Genomic DNA, 18,958 nt, shown 5'->3' on the forward strand with positions numbered 1-18,958 from the left:
ACAGAAGTTTGGATTACTTGTTCTTCCTATTTGTCTTAAAGTTGTCTTACACAACTCATAACTCAAATGCATCCATCTCTAAGAATTCAAACAATGTACTTTTCATTAAAAACAAATCAAAGAAAACAGCATACAGCAAAACATGGGAAGCAGTAATGTGGGAAAAGATAGGGAGTAAACAAACAACAAACCAAAATGAGTATCTTTATGACAAGTATACCGTCAAGTTGTAACAAGCCATTTCAGAGACTCTGAACTGCAGATAGGAATTCCTTTGATGGGATGTCCTGCAACTCTTAAAACCGTGCCTGTACCAATAGAAAACTTGACTTACAATAGCTCATAGTTTTCTTTAGAAAATGGCCTTAACTGAAACAAGCCGAGTTTCCTGCTCTCACATTTTAGGAAGTTTCAAGCTGTATGAAGCTAATGAGATGAGACTAGCTAGAAGACACAACAATACATAGGACTTCTTTGAATCAGCCTCTGAAAAAGATCAAATCCTACTCCTGGTATCAGCCACCAGCCCAAGGCATTCTGTCTAACATGGATGTTTTGAAAGGTGCAAAGGTCAGTATTTTTAATGGAGTTCCTTTGAGGGAATAAACCAACAAGACTTGACAGAAACTAATCATCCCGCTTTTTGGATATAGAACAAAGGGAACAGAGTCTTACATAGTATTTAACCTTTCCTTAAATGACTCTAGCTAATTTCTGTTCAAAGACACTAAACCAAAACGTGACTTTGTGGTGCTTTTAAGAATTAACTCTTCGACAAACCATTTATCGAAGGCATTCCTAAACCTTGCATAGCAACGGTGTTTAACACTCCCTTTTCAATCTGGTTTAGACAGATTATCATCTGTCACAACCCACAGCCCATCTAGCAACTGTCAGGATGGTATTCCAGAACCAGCATCAGTACTGGGTTACTATACAGACATTACCCAGCTGCACAAATGATTAGACAGTAATTTAATGCAGTGGATACCTCTTTCTCACGTTCTCTTGCAAAGCTTTGTACTAGTTTAGTGCACTGTTTAAGAGTAATATATCAACAAAAATGCCATAAGCAGCAAGAACATCCCAATCCCTTTATCTTAAAAGGAATCAGGGAGGGCAAGATGAGAAGATACTTGTAACATGCAAGTCTTTTGTGTGGTATGTAGCAACATATAAACTACAAGAGATCCTGAAATGGGGAGATACTCATTTCACGTTTAGGATAAATAAGCCTTAGTTTAGCACAAACTGGAAAAAATATATACCATTTGTGACAACACACCTAGCACAAGCACATGAATAAAAGTTGGAGCCACTATAATAATGCACTTCTGTAGCCAATAACATACCTACTAGTTCTAGGCACACAACACATTCATATTTCTGTGTTTGTGATAAGGCTATATCCCATTACCTACCTCCAAATAGACCAGCTACAGAAGAAGGCTCATTGCGGAAATGAGAAGCATTAGGGTAAGCTTGAGGACCACAAAAAGAATCTGATAAGGCATATCACACAAGAGAGAAAGCCAGGAAGGGAGAAGAGGAAGAGTTACAGAAAGAGAACCAAGATATACTGTTTATCTGCTATTCAAAAATTTAATTTCAGGTCAGTCTATAAATCCACATATACTCTAATAACATAGAACCAATGGAATGGAATCAATACACATCAGACATACACTAAGAAACAAGTTTACATTATCTATAACACAAAAGGGGAAAGCACGGTTTCAAAGTTACAGCTATATTAGGATATATACTTTTCTTTTTTTTTTTTTCAAGCAAATGCCATGTTTTACACCCTTGGAAAAAATGAGTGTAAAAGCATCAAGGCATTTTTCTTATACCTGAAGTATAAGGATACACCCCAATAGTGGATTCATATTTGGTTGCCACAAAGGGATATTTGGTTGCCACAAAGGGATTTAGTTCAGTAAACGGATTGTAATGATCTAAAGAACCAGAAAGAGTTATTTTAAATCCACATTCACATTATCATAGCACCTTGTTTGTGCTACAGCTAAAACTGCATTTCCATTTCACATATCAATCTGTCAGGAGGTCACGCTTTGGTTCTAGATAGATCTTTAGAGAATGAGACATTGGAAGGGAATGCAATTTATCAATGCCATCCATCTAGAGCGACTTAAGGGCTCTCGTGTGATGGATACTACAGAAACCAGCACGTGCCACAAAACCCTACCAGGCTCCTTGTTCACAGACCTGCACTGCCACAACTTTTTGTATGACTGCAGAACAAATTATACAGAGGAAACAGATCTGATTGAATAATAACCCTACTAAAAAAAGCTAGATTTCAAATGATCATTCTACAGTCACGTGAACCATACAAATTTTATTGGAGACGAGGGAAAGACCGATTAGAAGCACAGGCCAGATTATTACGCAGTAGTACCAGCTTAAAGTAATTGTATACTACTGCCTCAGCCAACTAATCCTCCCTGGGAACCAGTTCACAGCAAGAGTTCTTGTGCTTGAAGATCTTGCTTTCTCTTTCCACTAACCAAAGACAAGATAGGAAACTAGTTAGCTAAGGTGACAAAGTGTAGGTGGTATGAGTATCTCTAAAGAGACGCCTTTGTTTTATCTCTGTTAACAAGTCGAAGTTCCCCCTGTTATGAGAGTCTGGATTCTTCCGTGATTAACTCTAGTGGGGTTCAACCTGCAAAAAGAAAGCCCTGTTGGTGCAGCATGATTGTCTTTAAACCTAGCTTTGCTTATGAACAGAACTGGCACGTAATGAACTGATCTTTAGTCTATGAAAGCTAACTTAATTCTTCATATTGAAAAGTAATCAAATTACTATGTAGCTGTACCAACAGAAATGTTAGGATTTCTAATATGACAGCCATACTAAATCACCTCCAAAGTAAGATTTCAACAGGTTTAAAAAGATGACTCATTAGTTTATTGCCTCATAGGTAAACAGTTTGAGTAGATCATGCACCAGAATGTGCATGGCTTTACCAGTTTTGTTAATGCCAACATGACTGGGGGAAAAACACCCACTACCAAAAAAATTAGATTAAGTTCCTATGTTTAAAAAGAACGTTCCAGCCTGAGGAACAGAGTAGCAACATTTTCTTTTCGTTCTCAGGCATATGTAGTATTTTACCTTAAAAATCCTAAGCATAAAAGACTTTGTGTAAAACCGCACTCAAACAACTGCTTTAACTGTAACTAAGTTCCTTTACATCAGGTAGAATTGCATCTAGGTAGCCAAGCAAAGATTTTAACACCATTTTCATGGCACAACTACTAAATCAAGTTCTAACATAGCACAAAATCAGCCCCAAATGACCATCGTTTAGTTTCTGAAAGGCCCCACAAATATACTTTAGAAACTGAAATAATGTTAAAGGTTTTAGGAGATAGGAAATTAGTTTAAAATGGTACTTTACCAACAAACATTTCATGTGTGGGTGTCCTACTGGTGAAAGTAGATACATCAGAAGACACAGACAGATGAGCAGCATCGTTAGTTTTTGTAAGGAAAGGATTTAGGTTTGGAATGGCATCATCAACACTATCAACAGTAGCAGAAAAAGGATCTGTTCAATTCCAGAGAGCAAGAGAAAGAAGAAAAGGGAGATGAATTTAGTTACATGCTGCTTCCTAGGTATAGGAGAGTAAGAGTTAAGAAGAGTCCAGGAAGTATTAGTTTTCTCCTGACATCTCTAAACTTGGAATGACCTAGCTAATTGTTTAATTTTCAAATTGTCCAGAATTATCTGTTGTCTGCTCAAGAAAAATACTACAGATACTAGCTAAGCATTTTCTTTTTAATATTAATACCATCTTGGTCTTATAAAGTGTGCTTCTTCCACAGTGTTTTATATTGAAAATTAGTATGTTATTGCTCTTTAAAGGCAATCACTTTTTGCTTCTCAGTCATGTCCTGACACTTGCAACAAATTCTCTGGAGTGGAGACTGCCTCTTAGCATAACAGAACCCCAGGTGCTAGATGAGGATTTAATGTAATACCATCCTGAGGATAGCTTTAAAAACCCAGACAAACAAAAACAACAGAGCTGTACTTTTCCTTCTTCAAACTGTGTTTATGGATTTTTTTGTTACTGGGCATCATGAAATTTGAGAGCTATGAATAGTCCAGTGTAGTGTACAGGACAAAAGCACTTTCCTTACTCTGTGGGGCATCAGGAGCAACAAGCTTGTTGCAGATATCCCATCAGCTGCAAGCAAGCAAAAACCTGCTCTGCTTTGGGGGACAACAGCCAGTGAGCAGCAGTGAGGAAAACGTTCATTATTTAAAAACTATTGGACCGTACTGGGGAATGAAGGAAACATGGATCTATGTAAGTCACCTCCTGAGGCATATAGGAGAGTTTTGAGGTTTCCTGAGGATGGATACAATTGCCAAGCTAAAATACTCCTGTACTCCAGGATCCAACAGATAAACAGGATAGGAAAGGCAGGTACAATACGTGCTGAGAGAAGGAGCTGTGGTTTAGCTGTCTGGCTTCAAAGCACGCAAATCCTTGACGGAAAACTCAAGAACTCACTAGTGAGATCAGCAAGAGTTGCACCTAGCCCTGTTTATTTTATCACAGTGCCTAGAACTGCAACTTACTGTTCTAGGCAAAACCACTACAGAGAAATGTCTGTATAGTAATTATAGGAGAAGATTCTTGAGTACTTCAGTTTCTGGCCTCTTTTTTTTTTTTTTTTTTTTTGTAAAAACTGGTTAGATTACAGATTTTTCCACAACTCTTGTAAATACTACCATGATGTGTGCAGCAGCTTCAAGATGTAAGTTATTTTCTCTTCCTGAATCTGACCTCCTGAATCTTAGCTACAAATCCCACACAGCTTGATAACATGTGGATTTCAGTCACATGCAAGTCCTAAAGAAAATTAAATTTTAAAGCCATAACTGCATTATTCTTTGCAGGCTTAATACACGCTTTGATTTCCTGCAAGCTCAAGATACCTTATTCGGTAAGACCCGACTTCTCCCCCAAGTTGATCGGCTACGTTGCAAGAATGAGTGAAGTACTTGAAAAAGCCTTTTTTCTAAATCATTGAGTCAGCAAAAAGACAGTGTCAAACACTGAATAAAGGATAAGCAGAGCTAGCTAATAAAATATTTGCCATATGTAACAGCAATACAAAACTTAGTATTATATACGTTTTTGATAGTAATATTAACACCTAATGTACTTGTGGACGTGCCAATCAATCAGTCACCTGAAACCAAGTCTTTGCTTTCAGGTACTGCTTAAAACTGTTGCCTGCTTTGAATGATATTCTAGAAGCTGTAGAACACATCTGACAATAAAACAGGTCAGATTATCGTTTAATCAGCCCCTGCTTGCTTTTTCTGTTGCTGCTTCACATTCTTCTGATTCTATTGGTTCTCCTTGTATTCGGAAAAAATCCAAACATGGAGGTCAAACTCATTATTTCCACACTGATACATCTGCATTGCTTCTGAAGTTTAGGTACAAATTGATAGCTGGCAAATATACCAGACACAGCTGGAATGATCTCTGAACAATCCCAATAAACAGCTCAGATAAAACAATATGAGAGAAGCTAAAAAAAGGACAAAATGTTTTTAATCGTATTTGTTTGAAACTACTGTCCACTGGAATTATTTTACACATGCACTCAGTAGGAAAATTACTACATACTATTTTCTGTTCCCAAATCCCAAGGTTGTATATGGAGTTTAATGTGCTTGGACTAGTAAAACAATGCAATACAACTTCAGATTATCAAGACTTTCTCAGAAATGTAATCTGTTCTCAGACTCTTAGCTCGTCTGCCTCATTCTAATTCTAGCCAGCATGTTCAATTTTGTCCAAGTTTCAAAACTTGCCAATGCTAGTGACAAACGTAACTGAAAATTAATTGCATTTGGGTAATTTATATCTTTGCACATTCAGATTTTAAAAATTGCTGTCTCACCTGACAGCAACACCTCAATGCTTCTAAAGCCCAAAACAGCTTTTAAAGCTGAACACACATGGCATTTGTTTGTGTCAATGGAATCACTCTGCACCTTCAGGCTATCATTAGGCATTAATGGTTCAGGTGCATTTAAAAGAGTAATCTGAATTTTGCAAACTTCTACCTTTAAATTATACAAGTAGAACTATTTTACCTGAGAGAATAATGACAAAGGTTTTTCAGTAGCATCTCTTACAGCTTGAAAACATGCAATTACAGAACCCATTCTCCAGGAGACTTTAACCTCGTTAGGTTTAACATTTTTGGAAGTAGTAACCCAAATATAATGCCTTTGTAACAATTAATCTTTTTATTACACACCTAAGAGCTGCTGCATAAAATTTTTAACTGTAACTGATTTTAGTCCATTGCAACTTGTAGCTGGCTCGATATTCTTCTCAAAGTCACCACATACACCAAATACAAACATCATCATGTCAGAAAATTACCTAAGGGAGGGATGCCGTGCAGTGGTTAGAGCACAGGACTGGAAATAGCTCAGGTTCCATTCTTGGCTCTGCCACTGGCTTGCCGTCTGACTTCAGACAAGTCAGTTAATTGCTCAGATTTCCCCATCTGTAAAATGTGGAAAGCACTTCTTATCTACCTCACCTATGTGAAGTGAGTGTTCATGTCTGTAAAGCTGAAGAGATTTTTTTTTTTTTTTTGGATGAAAGGTAACACAAAAAATGGTGATCCTAGGATTTTAGCCTAAAATTTTAGCAGACAATCCAAAATCTTCGCAGTTAATTAAAACTTAGAAGTATTTAGAAATGTGTCAATAGTAAGCGGATATATCAGTGACTATTACTGAAGACTCTTACCAGGACTAACACAACATTGAACAAACATAGACTTTCAGGCTCAATTTTCAGGTTAATAAAGAAATACTAGACTGTGATGTGACCTTTGAGAGGAAGATAATTTCCCATTTTATCTCTCACCCATGAAACAAATAGGACAAGCTGAAACAGAACATATTTTCCAGAAAGCAAACAAGATTAGCCAAAACATTTTTGTCCATTTCTAAAATCTAAGCCTATTAAACACTGAAATTCGTACGCATAACTCAAAACACTCCTCACTGCAACCTTCTCAAAAGATGCTCTGCTCAGCAAAACTGAAGGACTAGTAAACTACTTTTATTTATTTTTGAAGCTACCACACATATTAGTATTGCCTCCATCACTCAAAATTGTGTGTTATTTCCCTACAGAAAAAATGTGAGAAGTCACACAAAACGCAAAGTACACAGCAAAAAGTAAATAGGAAGTAGAACACATACACTGCTTATTATGAAGATATATTAGATAACTGGAAAGGTGTTCAGGAAAAGCTATAGCTCATAAAAAGAAAGTTAAGTAAAATTTCAGAAAAGGGTTATTCTGATGCCTACAAAATTTTCTGAAGCAGCAATTCCCAATTTTTCACATTATAAAAGAAAGCATTTTTGCAAGCATCTGATTGATATAAAAAAAATAATTTGGAAATAGCCACATAGTTCAGGAGTTTACTATTTTATTAAATATGTAGAAAAGTATATATTTAAAAAGCCTTGTTATATATGTAGAAAAGTAAAAAGAAACATCTTTATAAAAGATTTTTAATCCTCCACTAATATAACTAAGGGTGTAAGCAGACAATGTGTTACCTATATTGGAAGTATTCTGGAACACTGCAAAGCAGCAAAGAGAAAAACGGCTTTGAGTAAATGACTAAATGCTCTAACACTCAAACTAATCTTGAAGTAACATTCATGAATTTCTAAAACGCTCTTGATTGCCTCCTTGGTTTAAGGACTTGCCTATATCAATAAGATAATTTAACATCTCATTCACTCCATCCTAGCAAGCAGGCAGAATGATAACAAGGGTGTTCTGCATGAAATTTAAGGAGGGAAGAGCTCCTTATAAATTTTATCTCTTTAAGTGAAGAGATCCAATCACAGCTTTTTGGTAATTTGCCTTTGTAGTTAAATGAAGTACAGCAGAGAATTTGTCAAGCGGTGCCTCATTTTGCTTTCAATAACTAACTCTGGCTTTTCTTGCCTTCTATGCATATTTGTCACAACTGCCTCCTTTCAGGCCTCATCTAATTTCTGCTGTATTATCATCTGCAAATTTAACATTAGACAAAATTTAAAATGTGTATTAAAAACATTCCGTATTCAAGTTCCTAGTATGCAACATGGACTATGTGGCAGACATCTTCACAGAACTGACTTCTCACAGCTGCGTTTCTGTAGCTTGCTATATGACTCTTGAAGACAGCAGGTAAGGGGCTGACAGAGCTGGTCAACAATTAAAGTAACCTTGCTACTAAGAACTCTTGTATCAAAATTCTTTGTAATCACCACATGCTGCTACATCATTTCAATCCACACCCAGCTTTGACTTTTTCTGCTCCCTTCATCCACTTGTTGCTTGTCTTTCCAAGATCTCTGTCTTTAAAGAAGAAACAGCCACAGACTAGGGGAAATGTTTACAGGAACATGGCCATAGCAATTAGAACCTTAATCCCATTCAGAATTCTTACCTCCCCAGGTACTTCCTACTTGTGGAGCAGCAGATATAGGATGTACAGACGGATGAAAAGTTGGCTGCAAATCAAGCAGATCATTTGGCAGCTTTGAAGTGCTACAAAGATAAATTAATACAACTGTTTGAACTACATCAGGGTTTTCAATACAAGGCAACAGTAAGGAAAACTTTGTTACAGAATGGTTGTTACAAAATGGATAAAGTAAGCCAAAATCAGAAAGTCTGGTGAACTTCACATTTTCAGTTCTGTAGAAGTGTTAATTTAGCAAGCTAAGTTCTATGTTATGCCAAGTGACTTTTGTCAAAGCTAAGACAGAAAGACAACCAGACTTCTCGTCTTCCTCACACTCCAACACCAGGGCTGGAGCGTGTTAAGTTCTGCAATCTTCAGCAGCATTTAAAATAACCTCATGAAAGCCCTACAGTATGACAAAAGCAGATTGACAGAATGAACTCTAATGGGCTGCAGCACCAAAACATTACATCTAAATTGCACAACTCGTATCTTTCCACTATCAACCACTGCTGAGAAACTGGCTTACATCTATGAGCTATTACAGAACTTTGGGGAAAGCAAAGTATAAGCTGCCTTGCAACACCTGATCGCACATCAATCATGTGAAAGAAAACTCATTTAAATGCACATTTTAGACTATTCAAAACCAAACTGACACCCAAGAACATCACATGGAAATGAAGAGTCAAGTCTTAAATACAACTGCTGTAATAATTTCAAGAGTCAAACAGGAACAGTAAAATTCATCCTCTTGCAGAGAGTTAGTTTTATACTTTAAATTAGTCTTGGGGAAGGGGGGGGAGGAGCACGGGTGTTCACCCAGAACCTTTCAGAACACAAAAAGAACCAAAAATCACACATATGGCTGCTATGGACGGAAGCCAAGTCACTGTGGCATCCAAGCATCTTTTGAAATTAGACTGGCACAAGAGTTTAAAGGCTAGTAGCGGCATCCTAGATCTCTGTATATTCTCTTGCTGATCCAATCGCTTGTACCATTCAGTTCTTACTATTTCATTCAACAGTGACTGAAATCACATTTTGCCACTACTGGTCCTATTAAAAAGCTACATGGTCTGGCACAGCCCTGTAATATGAGCAGCAGAACCAAGATAATTTTCAAGATAAAGCTTGTTCAACTTAATTATTGGGATTAATCAGACACATTGCATGTAATAGCAAGCAACTGAACTTATGACCCAACATATCCCCTTCATGGCAGCTCCTGCTGTAAAATCTGTTCTTTGCTCATAGCAGTCATACTGCCAGCAACTGAATTTAAACGGGAAGACAAACTAGCATTTGTTTTTTTAGAAGAAAACGCTCTTGTCTCCACTATGTAGCATTTCTGGCTGTTTGAAGAAGCTTTATCAGATGTTTCTATGTTTCAGACCTCTTAAGAAGCAAGATCAGATATTCAAGTTACTAGTTCAAAGCATACAGCCATTTCAAATATTTTGGCCTCTAAAAAGCAATTTAAAAGAAAATCTTTTGTCAAGGAAGTCTTTCAGTTACTAACACTGACAGATTTTCTAGCTCCTTACATGCGATTCAGCTATTTTCCACCGTATTTGGCGTCAAATAATTTCCTACAATAGCTTTCTAATGGGGAAAGAAAGCTGTCAAAGTGATGACTACTTTAAAAGAACAGTATATTCTTATGTGAGCTCTAACAGAACAACTAAGTAATCCTTTATGTTTAGGATCACACTCAAAGCAAAAATATGCCTTCAGAGAACTATTTCCTTCTGTAATGATAAAAGCATGTACCTTCTGCTACTTCTTGATTTGACTGCTATTTACAGAATGAAGATCACGCACTTACTCATACCAACAGTTCCTGCTACTCAAAGATCAGGATTAGCGTGCAGTGAGTACTCTTGCGCTATCTTTACAAGTCCTTGCAGACAGAGATGTTCCAGATACAACTCAAGGCTGCAAAACCTGCCTCTCTTCTTTCAAACCCTGTTTCAGGCTTTCCTTCTTCTGAAAATCTAGCAAGAACATTTGTTACCACTCTACTTTTAAAGATCTAGAAATGCAACATTAAATTCAATATTATCTTTATGACCTCCCAAACTGAATTTTTATTTGACTTTTCCCAACTTCTAAGGTTCTTTGGGGACAAAGCATGTCTGGTTTACAGTTCCAACTGTCTGGCTCACCAGCTAAGAACAGCTACAAGGGCTGTCAGCAGTTGGTTCGTATCAGAAAATATTCTGCAAACGGACGATGAAAACACACATTTTATGTTATTTATGGCAATAGGTTATTTTCCCATCAACTTTACCCAAAATATAATTTCTTATTACATCACTAATGTACTCTACGCCCAACCAACCTTCTGCTATGTACACTCTGCAGTAGAAATCTAGAGGAAACCCTAGCTGCAGTGCATCTCACAATGAAGCAACACCATTAAGCATACCTGTTTGAAGAGCTAGGGGTAGAAAAAATATCAATGGCTGGTGTAGTCATTATGCTTCCTGCTGCCGTTGACACAGGAGAAGCTGCAGTTGTTAAAGAGGTATGAGGTTTCTTTGCAAGTTCTTTTAGACGTTGCTCCTGTTGGGAAAGTGAGGTGGCATAAGAAATCCTGAAACAACATTTGTGTATATGACTTTGGAGGTAAGTAAAGCAGAACTAAAGAATTCTTTTTATTTATTCCACACACTAGTGTCAGCTACTTACAAGAGTAAGTGATGCCACAAATCCTTCAGAAATTATTTTAACAAGTTGTACAGTGTATATATATTTACATAAGATTCTACGTCCAGTGCTTTGCCAACCGTACATGTTCAGTATTAATAGCTCTTTTTTCCCTTTGCTTCTTCAAGAATCCTAATAAGCTATCAACAAGAACACAGAAAAAGTGTTTGCCATTAAAAATTCTGTATGCTTACCTTTAAAGCTTTTAAGCGAGCCTGTTCTTCCTCTAATGCAGCTTGTTTTTCCCTTTCATCAACTTTTGTGAGGGACAGGCCAGTGCTTGCAAGGGAAGAGACTGCATTGGAAAGGGTGGTAGCCCTAAAGTAATTGGACAGGAGAAAAGCTGGCTGTTAATAGGTGACGTGGTAGGATCATCTAAAGAACACTTTGCTTGTACCCACCCAGCCTCCTTCTGAACTCTTTATAACATTGGTTATATCTTACGCTGTACAATAGGAAGTGATAAGTTTAAATAAGATACACCATATGAACTGCAAAATAAAAATGCCTAGAAATCATGCTATCTGCTCTTACACACTGGATTTTGGATTTTCCCCCTTAAATGTTTCCCCTCCAAACTGCATCACAGAATTCATGTTTGAAGCCTTTGCTCTTCTTCTGTTTGCCTAAGATGGCATTATTTGTAGATACACAGGAATCTCTGATAATCTGGGCTCCAATTCAATTTGCTGCTAATTTAACAGGTTTAGTTAAGAAAATATCAATGCAACTAGTATATCCCAGAGGACAAGTTTGCCATTTATCATCATGTTTAAGTGTGCAAAAAGATTTAAAATCAATAAATACTTAATTTTTAAAACAAACTAATCATACAAAAGAAAGAAAATATTCTGAAAAGCAGCTAACAAAATGGTGCTAATCCCTAATATTGTCACTACCATAAAAAAAGAACATATAAAATGTTACTGCCTTATTTTTTGAACATGCAATAAAGAAATACTATTTAATTTTGCAAGCCCTCCCCCCAGTATTAAGTCTTTCTAGATTTAAACAATGAAGTTAGTTGCCTAGAGGACTTCTCTAGATTGCACTTTGTGTTTTAGAAAGCACTCAAAATCAGTGAATGCCTTTTACCATATACATTATGGCTTTAATCCCCAACTTTAAAAAGTCATTCTTAATGTAAGGACTTCTGGAAGCATTTCCTTGCTTTTGACAAAAAAAGGGATTAAAGTTGAGATTTAAGAGTCTAAGGACATTAAATAAATGTTGCATACCTTACAGAAGTCTAATTATTAACATAAAATGAATATTTGCAGGCAGTAAATGAAAAAAAGTTAGCTTCTTTTCAGAAGTTCAAGATTAGATGTTAAAAGTATAACTACTGCATGAGGGATTCTACAGCAAGTGCTTGCAGCTCCTTGCTCCTTAAAGTCTAGTTCTGTTGACCTGGATAAACTGTCCTAAGTACTCAGCAAAAGGTATGATAACTTGCTATTCTATCATTGCTAATACAGTTTCTTCAACATGGCCTACACAAACCTTAGTTTATAACAAAATTGAAAATAATGGAGTTAACATTCAATTTAACAATTGCTTAAAAGGACAAGGGCATAAGCACCTGCTTGCAGCTGTGGAATCTTTGATTTTCTTCCCTTCTAGAGAAGCTAAATGTTGCTCCAAAGCATCAAGAAGGCTACTTGGTGCCTGCAAAAACAAAACAAAAAAAAAGACATTCAGGAACAGATTTGAAGAATCTAAGGCGAAGAAAATCAGTAGTTAGAAGACTTTCAGAGAATGCAACTGTTGGGCAACTAGTACAACGGCTCAGAATACTTATACCACATCTTGGCATCCTGTACATATTTAATTACTTAAAATATCAGGTGATGTACTCTCCTCACTACATTACTTTGTCATAGTGACTCACCAGTAAGTACTGAAATATGTAAAGGAAGCTAGCAAGCAGACAATTGGAAGCAGTCAGTATTTCAAGAGACACTAAGAAGGAAATTGTACCTAAAGTCATTTCTATGTGCACGCTCTGCAAGCCTTCACAATTATTTAAATGGGCATACAGCCAAAAGCAAGCTTGCTAAGAACCACAGCTTCATAATGTCATGTAAAAGTTTCATTATGTGAACTCACAGATATAAATTGCATCTTCAAGCATGATAGAAATAAGGTCATCTTAAAACTCAATTAGAGTATGACAGAAATGTTCTCTAATATTTTAGAGTAGGATCACTGCATATAAAAGCCAGGCTCTGACAGAGTTTGGATTTAATTACAAACTTGGAAATAACTTGGTGACCATGTACGCAAGAAAGCATAAGTGAATGCCATAATGCCAAGTTTTTCTCATTATGCAACCCCAAAACAGGCATGTAGTTGCAAACACATAATAGGTTTATCTACCTGTGAGAGATCTGGTATGTCTCCTCTGTCAATTCCGACTTGCTGTAATAAAACAAATGAGCTTTAGAACCTCTTTGTTTTTGTTAAAGGCAGAGATGCTCAAAAAGTAAACAACATTAAGATGAAGTCATGTAAAAAGCACAAACCTGTCCATATACATTTTAAATCTCCACAATCTGAACTCTATAATGATTGGTTATAATAAATTCTTCCGCTAAACGTATACACATTTGAAGTAGGCATGTTAGAGATATTTTAACAGATACAACCTTAGAAATAAAACAGACTAAGAATCAAGTGTTTCAGAATTTTAAGGCTAGAGAAGTTTGCCTATCCCACAATTTATGCGGTAATTTCTCAGACCTACTGATATAGAGCATATATTTTCTAAAACAAAGCACCTTCAAAGTTTTGTAAAGAAGCTGTTTTCTAAAATGCAGATCAAACTGAAGATGTTCTGCAGCAGTATATATATTGTTACAATAGAAAGATTAATACTCTCAACTTCAGTTGATAGTGTTATGAACTGAAGATAGCTGAAGGCAGTATCTCTGATAGAGATATTCTGTCAGGACAGACAGTGAGCCAAGCTTTACGGCTTAATTTTTTGTTAAGAAAGATATGAATAACGAAGGAAAGCAAAACAAGAACAGGACCACACATCTCAACTGAGGAATTCCATAATACTAGGACATCAATTCAGCAATGCTTCAGAAACAAGAATGCAACAGACTACATTTTAAAAAAACACAAACAAAACGTTTTACAAAGTAACTGCTTCTTCCTCTACAAACACACCTAAAGCCAAGACATATTTAAAAAAATAATCACATGTTCATCTACTTGTCTCAATTTCATATTTGTGAAGCCATTATTTCATCTAAAACTTATGGCAGAATTCTGGGTTTCATACTAGAATACAGCTAGAATCACAGAAAGCTGCAGATGACCATGAAGCTACTTTATTAGTTTAAAGCAAGGTTCTTCTTCAAAGAAAGCTCACAATTATTATGTAACCAAGGAAATTTTAAAATGCGTATTTATACACCCTCCTTAAGTAAAAGATAAACCAATAAGTATTCTGTAGTCAGGTTTTTCAATACAGTCCTCAAATGAACTAATTTGGGTAGAGACTGACAAGATGACCCTGCAATTAGGCTGGAAGGAAGAAGTATCTGCTTTGTGATAAAATAAGCACTTTATAAACTGTTTCAAATAAAGGGCAAAATTTGGCTGACTGAAGTTTACCTCTGCGACTTTAAGGAACTCTGAGATCCGTGTCATTCTAGTGAGGAACTTCTTATATATATCAAGGCCTTCTTTGCACTGGTTCTTTTTCATATCAAAGTATTTTTCTATAAACAGTAAGAATACTTGCATTAAATAAGAAATGAAGCATTCTGCAAAGGATACGCAAAGCAAAAGCATATAAAACAAGACAAACAGAAACTGCCTGCAGATTTGTTTTATGTCACTCTGCCTAACTTGCACCAAATGACAAAAGCTCTGTGGAACATGACCTAATGATCACAGGCATGCAATTACACCTTACCTTGCAGGTACTAGATCTCACAAAAGCATAACCACCCTGAAGAGGACGATCAAGTTTAAAAAAAGGTCACCCAAAGAAATGTAAATTAATCCTCTGGGGGGCGGGGGGAGCAATTTTACAATCTGGCAGTTAAACATCTGCTCTATTCCAGTGGCCACATATCAGGCAAGATTTTGATGTTCTCTGCCAGACCAGGCCTCTTGTTATGGTGTGGTCTACAGCAAGGTACAACTGATTACAAAACATTGGTGCTCAAAGCGAGAGGGTCCCACCCTCCTTGAAATAGCACTTTCAAGGCCTGTTTCTATATTAAGTTTCACTCAAACCATGAGTGAAAGCAACTGCATGCTAGTTCATCTTACTGAGGGAAAGAAGCAGACAGGGGCTTCAGACTGGAAGCATGACTGTCCTTTACTGACTAATTCTGGATTTTGCTTTCCATTTTGCAAGCACTGGGTAGTAACAGCAATCAGGTAGTTTGATCCAATCACAGAATACAACCAAATCAAGCAAATCAACAGATTACTTTCAACTTAATTATTTTCCAAATTTAGGCTCCCCTGCATCTCCAGTGTGTGCAAGTGAAAGGGCCTGAATCTGGAGTTCGTAATTCCCCTTAAAATATATAAGATATGCTTTAGAAACATAAGCCAACCAATCATTAAAATCAAGCAATATTAAAGTTTCAATAGCTGAGCAATCCCAGATACTGTGACTGCAAATTTGTAACTGACCATAACTTTTGCCACTTAAAAAGAAACAAAACCTGATCTTGCTTCTTAAGGAAAAAAAAGAAAAAAAAAATCAGTATCATGATTCAGGTTTGCCACACAGTTCAATGAGACAACCCCCCCCAAGCACCATAAAAAAACCCCACAAAGCAGTCCAAGAAAAAAAAAAAGTGAAGAAAATCTTGAATGGGCTTTGCTTTCAGAAATTTACCCAGACCTGTATACAATGCAATGGAAAATGTAATTGGACAGAAAAACCTTGGAAATAAATCTGAATTGGAAATAACAGTAATATTTTGGTGTTTTACAGTAGGACTATTTCAACTTCTCAAAAAAGAGCAGCTCTTTATGATTGTTTACTGAGCTCCCCCCCCAAAGTTTAACATTGCAGAAGGCAGTTATATTACCCAAGAGGTTAATAATCCCTTCGTTATATGCCGCAAAGAGTCTAATGGCATCTTTGAAGAGGAGCATGAAGGCAGCATTAATTACACCATTTGTAAGTTCATTGCTATTGACCTAGGAAAATCAGAAAAAAAAAGTTAATTTAACTGAATTGATCCCTTATTGGAAAACTCCTAGTTGAACTCCAGTACTCTATCCCAAGGCATGCTTTCCAGTCATCTCACTGGCTATTAGTGGAAAGTAGCAGCATAGCAAATCAACGCAGGATCTCTCAGCACAGAATTAAAACAAATCGTTTTGGCAGACATATTTGTTAACTCATGTTAATGCTAAATAATATAGCTAGAAGACAGAGGGCAGAAACAATCAACTTTTAAATGAACAATTCTTGTTTGCACACAGTCTACACAATAAACAACACTAATTTAGCACAAAGCATTCTCTCCAGTGAGCACTGTATTTCTTTTTTTCTGATTTCTTGGGAATATACCAATCAACAAAACAATTTGTGCTCTTTAAGCTATGCAGATAACATGGAACCAAGTTCAAGACCTTTAATCTTGACCTATTTTACGGGCTTGTGCATGTTTGTACAACAAAGTCAATAGTATGTTAAGACACACACGTGCTGCTAAACTTACATTGAAGTCAAGAAGTGCATCCATTTGATTTTGTATAATTGGTACAGTTTTTAGGAGTTTTTCTGTGCTCATTGTTCTCATCACTCCATCAGCCCTGTTATGCAAAACAAAAGAAAATTCTTCACCTGAATTTTGAAGGCAATTGTTAATGAGAAACATAACGAAGAAAATAAAACAGGTCATGAGAGAAAACATTTAAATCATTGCCATTCAAAGCAGGCATTTTGGTGTTTAGGAATGCTGTCTAGCCAATACAACTGTAATAACTGCAGTGTACAAAAGCAACAACTTTTTTCTAGCCAAAATATGAATCCAAGATGAATTTTTATTCAGAGGAAATGAAACTGATAGTGCTCAGGAATATAGCAGAGCTATGATGCATCAGGTAACCAAAAAAAATGCTCTGAAGGTTATTTCTGAAGCAAATTTTTACCTATGCTTTTTCCAATCACCTGATTATTATTTTGTGTCAGTTCGGATGATTTTCTTTTCAACTAAAAGCAGTGAGAAAGAATAAACAAATGTAGCAATATGTGTTCAAGCTTTTTCAGAAAGATTAGAAAGACTACATGACACCTCCTTTTAATAGCTGACTACCAATATTTGGTTGTTTATTAATTGTCCAGATTGAATAGAGTAAGACCAAAAATATCCAAGAAAAGCAACAACAGAGGAAGAGATTAAATCATCTCAGTGACAAGAAACAACTGCTTTCTGTAAGACAAATCAGACAGCCTTGCAGTTCATCAGCATGCACACAGCAAACCAAATGTTTCCAGCAAGTGCAAATCTCACAGTGCATCTGCACAGAAAAGGCTGTGGCTGTTCTCCAGGATGGAAGGCAACGGGGAACACACTGCTTCCAGCTTTCTGCTCTTTCCACTCATGCTGTATGCTCCCTGCTAACAGCAAACAGCAACTGCAATAAACTTAATGTGGCAGGGCATGGGTGCAGAGTCCCTGAGAAAAACCAAGGTGTGGAAAAGGTATTGCTGCCACCAGAGCAGTTATTCCTGCTGGCTCGCAGAAGGACCTCCAGGCATGTGGTGTGGCCTAAATAATTCACCTCACTGGGCCTAAAACACCTGATTATAAAACAACTGCCTCTCTCTCTAGTGTACCTGCAGCCACCTGACCACACACACGTCCTATACGTGGAAAAGGCTAAGTATTCCGTGTTGTTGGGACTCCAATCATCTCTAAAGGCAGAAAGAGCAAAAGGAGTCCAAGCATTCCCCTTTTACTTTACCATCACATTTCAAAACAAAATGGACTGTACAGTATTAGCAAGGAAGTATAAGGGATCTGGACAGTGTTCTCAGGCCAATTTCAAATGCCTTTGTAATACTAATGCAAAGTATCATTAGACAGCCCACTATTGCAGGTAACTCATTTAACCGTTTTAAGTTGAGATTTTTGTGGGTTAAGAATTAAGTTTTTAGCATAAATATAAATTAACCTGTGTATGGATGATAAAAGATGCCCAAACATAAAACTAAAATTATATTTTTAAACTTTAAAAAGCACTGCATACACAGCTGATGGACAAAGATGGAAAGATTTTCAACCATGACCTCCAGCCTTCCCGATGGAAGAGATCTCCAGCTTAATTCCATCGTGCACTATAACATGCAATTTACCCAACTACTGGTGCTCTGCACTGTGTTATTTTACATGTAAACAGGCACCTACTCTCAAACAACCGATTTCTCTTAAAGGAGCTCACTTTCCAGGGAAAATTGTAATTCCTGTAGATAAACTCAGAACAGCATCTACTACTTTGATGCATACCATTTTTCAGTTCCTTGTATTGAACTGTTAATGTTTAAAGAAGTAAAATCACAACAACTGAAGTAAAATATTTTTGCAATATACATAACTGGGCAGTTGAGCCTTTCTGTGTCATGGGAGATACTCAACTGAGAAAAGCAGACATTACTGTCTGTACTAAGCTGGAACCAACACTGGTATTTTCCACTTGAAT

At 36.7% G+C, this 18,958-nt stretch overlaps 1 protein-coding gene across 5 annotated transcripts in view; it reads right to left on the reverse strand.

Annotated features, from left to right (window-relative positions):
* Window positions 1-18,958, reverse strand: part of PICALM (phosphatidylinositol binding clathrin assembly protein) — a 69,599-nt gene that overhangs the window by 18,312 nt on the left and 32,329 nt on the right. For 4 of the 5 annotated variants that reach the window (XM_075050159.1, XM_075050158.1, XM_075050161.1 and 1 more), the window contains exons 5-12: window positions 16,975-17,068; window positions 16,336-16,447; window positions 14,894-15,000; window positions 13,646-13,687; window positions 12,849-12,934; window positions 11,461-11,584; window positions 10,986-11,122; window positions 8,537-8,637 (exon numbers count right to left, since the gene is read on the reverse strand). In XM_075050159.1, coding sequence (XP_074906260.1) covers window positions 8,537-8,637; window positions 10,986-11,122; window positions 11,461-11,584; window positions 12,849-12,934; window positions 13,646-13,687; window positions 14,894-15,000; window positions 16,336-16,447; window positions 16,975-17,068 — 803 coding nt within the window. Of the gene's footprint in view, window positions 1-1,421; window positions 1,503-1,853; window positions 1,959-3,428; window positions 3,579-8,536; window positions 8,638-10,985; window positions 11,123-11,460; window positions 11,585-12,848; window positions 12,935-13,645; window positions 13,688-14,893; window positions 15,001-16,335; window positions 16,448-16,974; window positions 17,069-18,958 lie in introns of all 5 variants that reach the window. The other variant, XM_075050162.1, reaches the window with a different exon arrangement.

Source organism: Buteo buteo, chromosome 18 (assembly GCF_964188355.1).
Source record: "Buteo buteo chromosome 18, bButBut1.hap1.1, whole genome shotgun sequence".
NCBI lineage: Eukaryota > Metazoa > Chordata > Aves > Accipitriformes > Accipitridae > Buteo > Buteo buteo.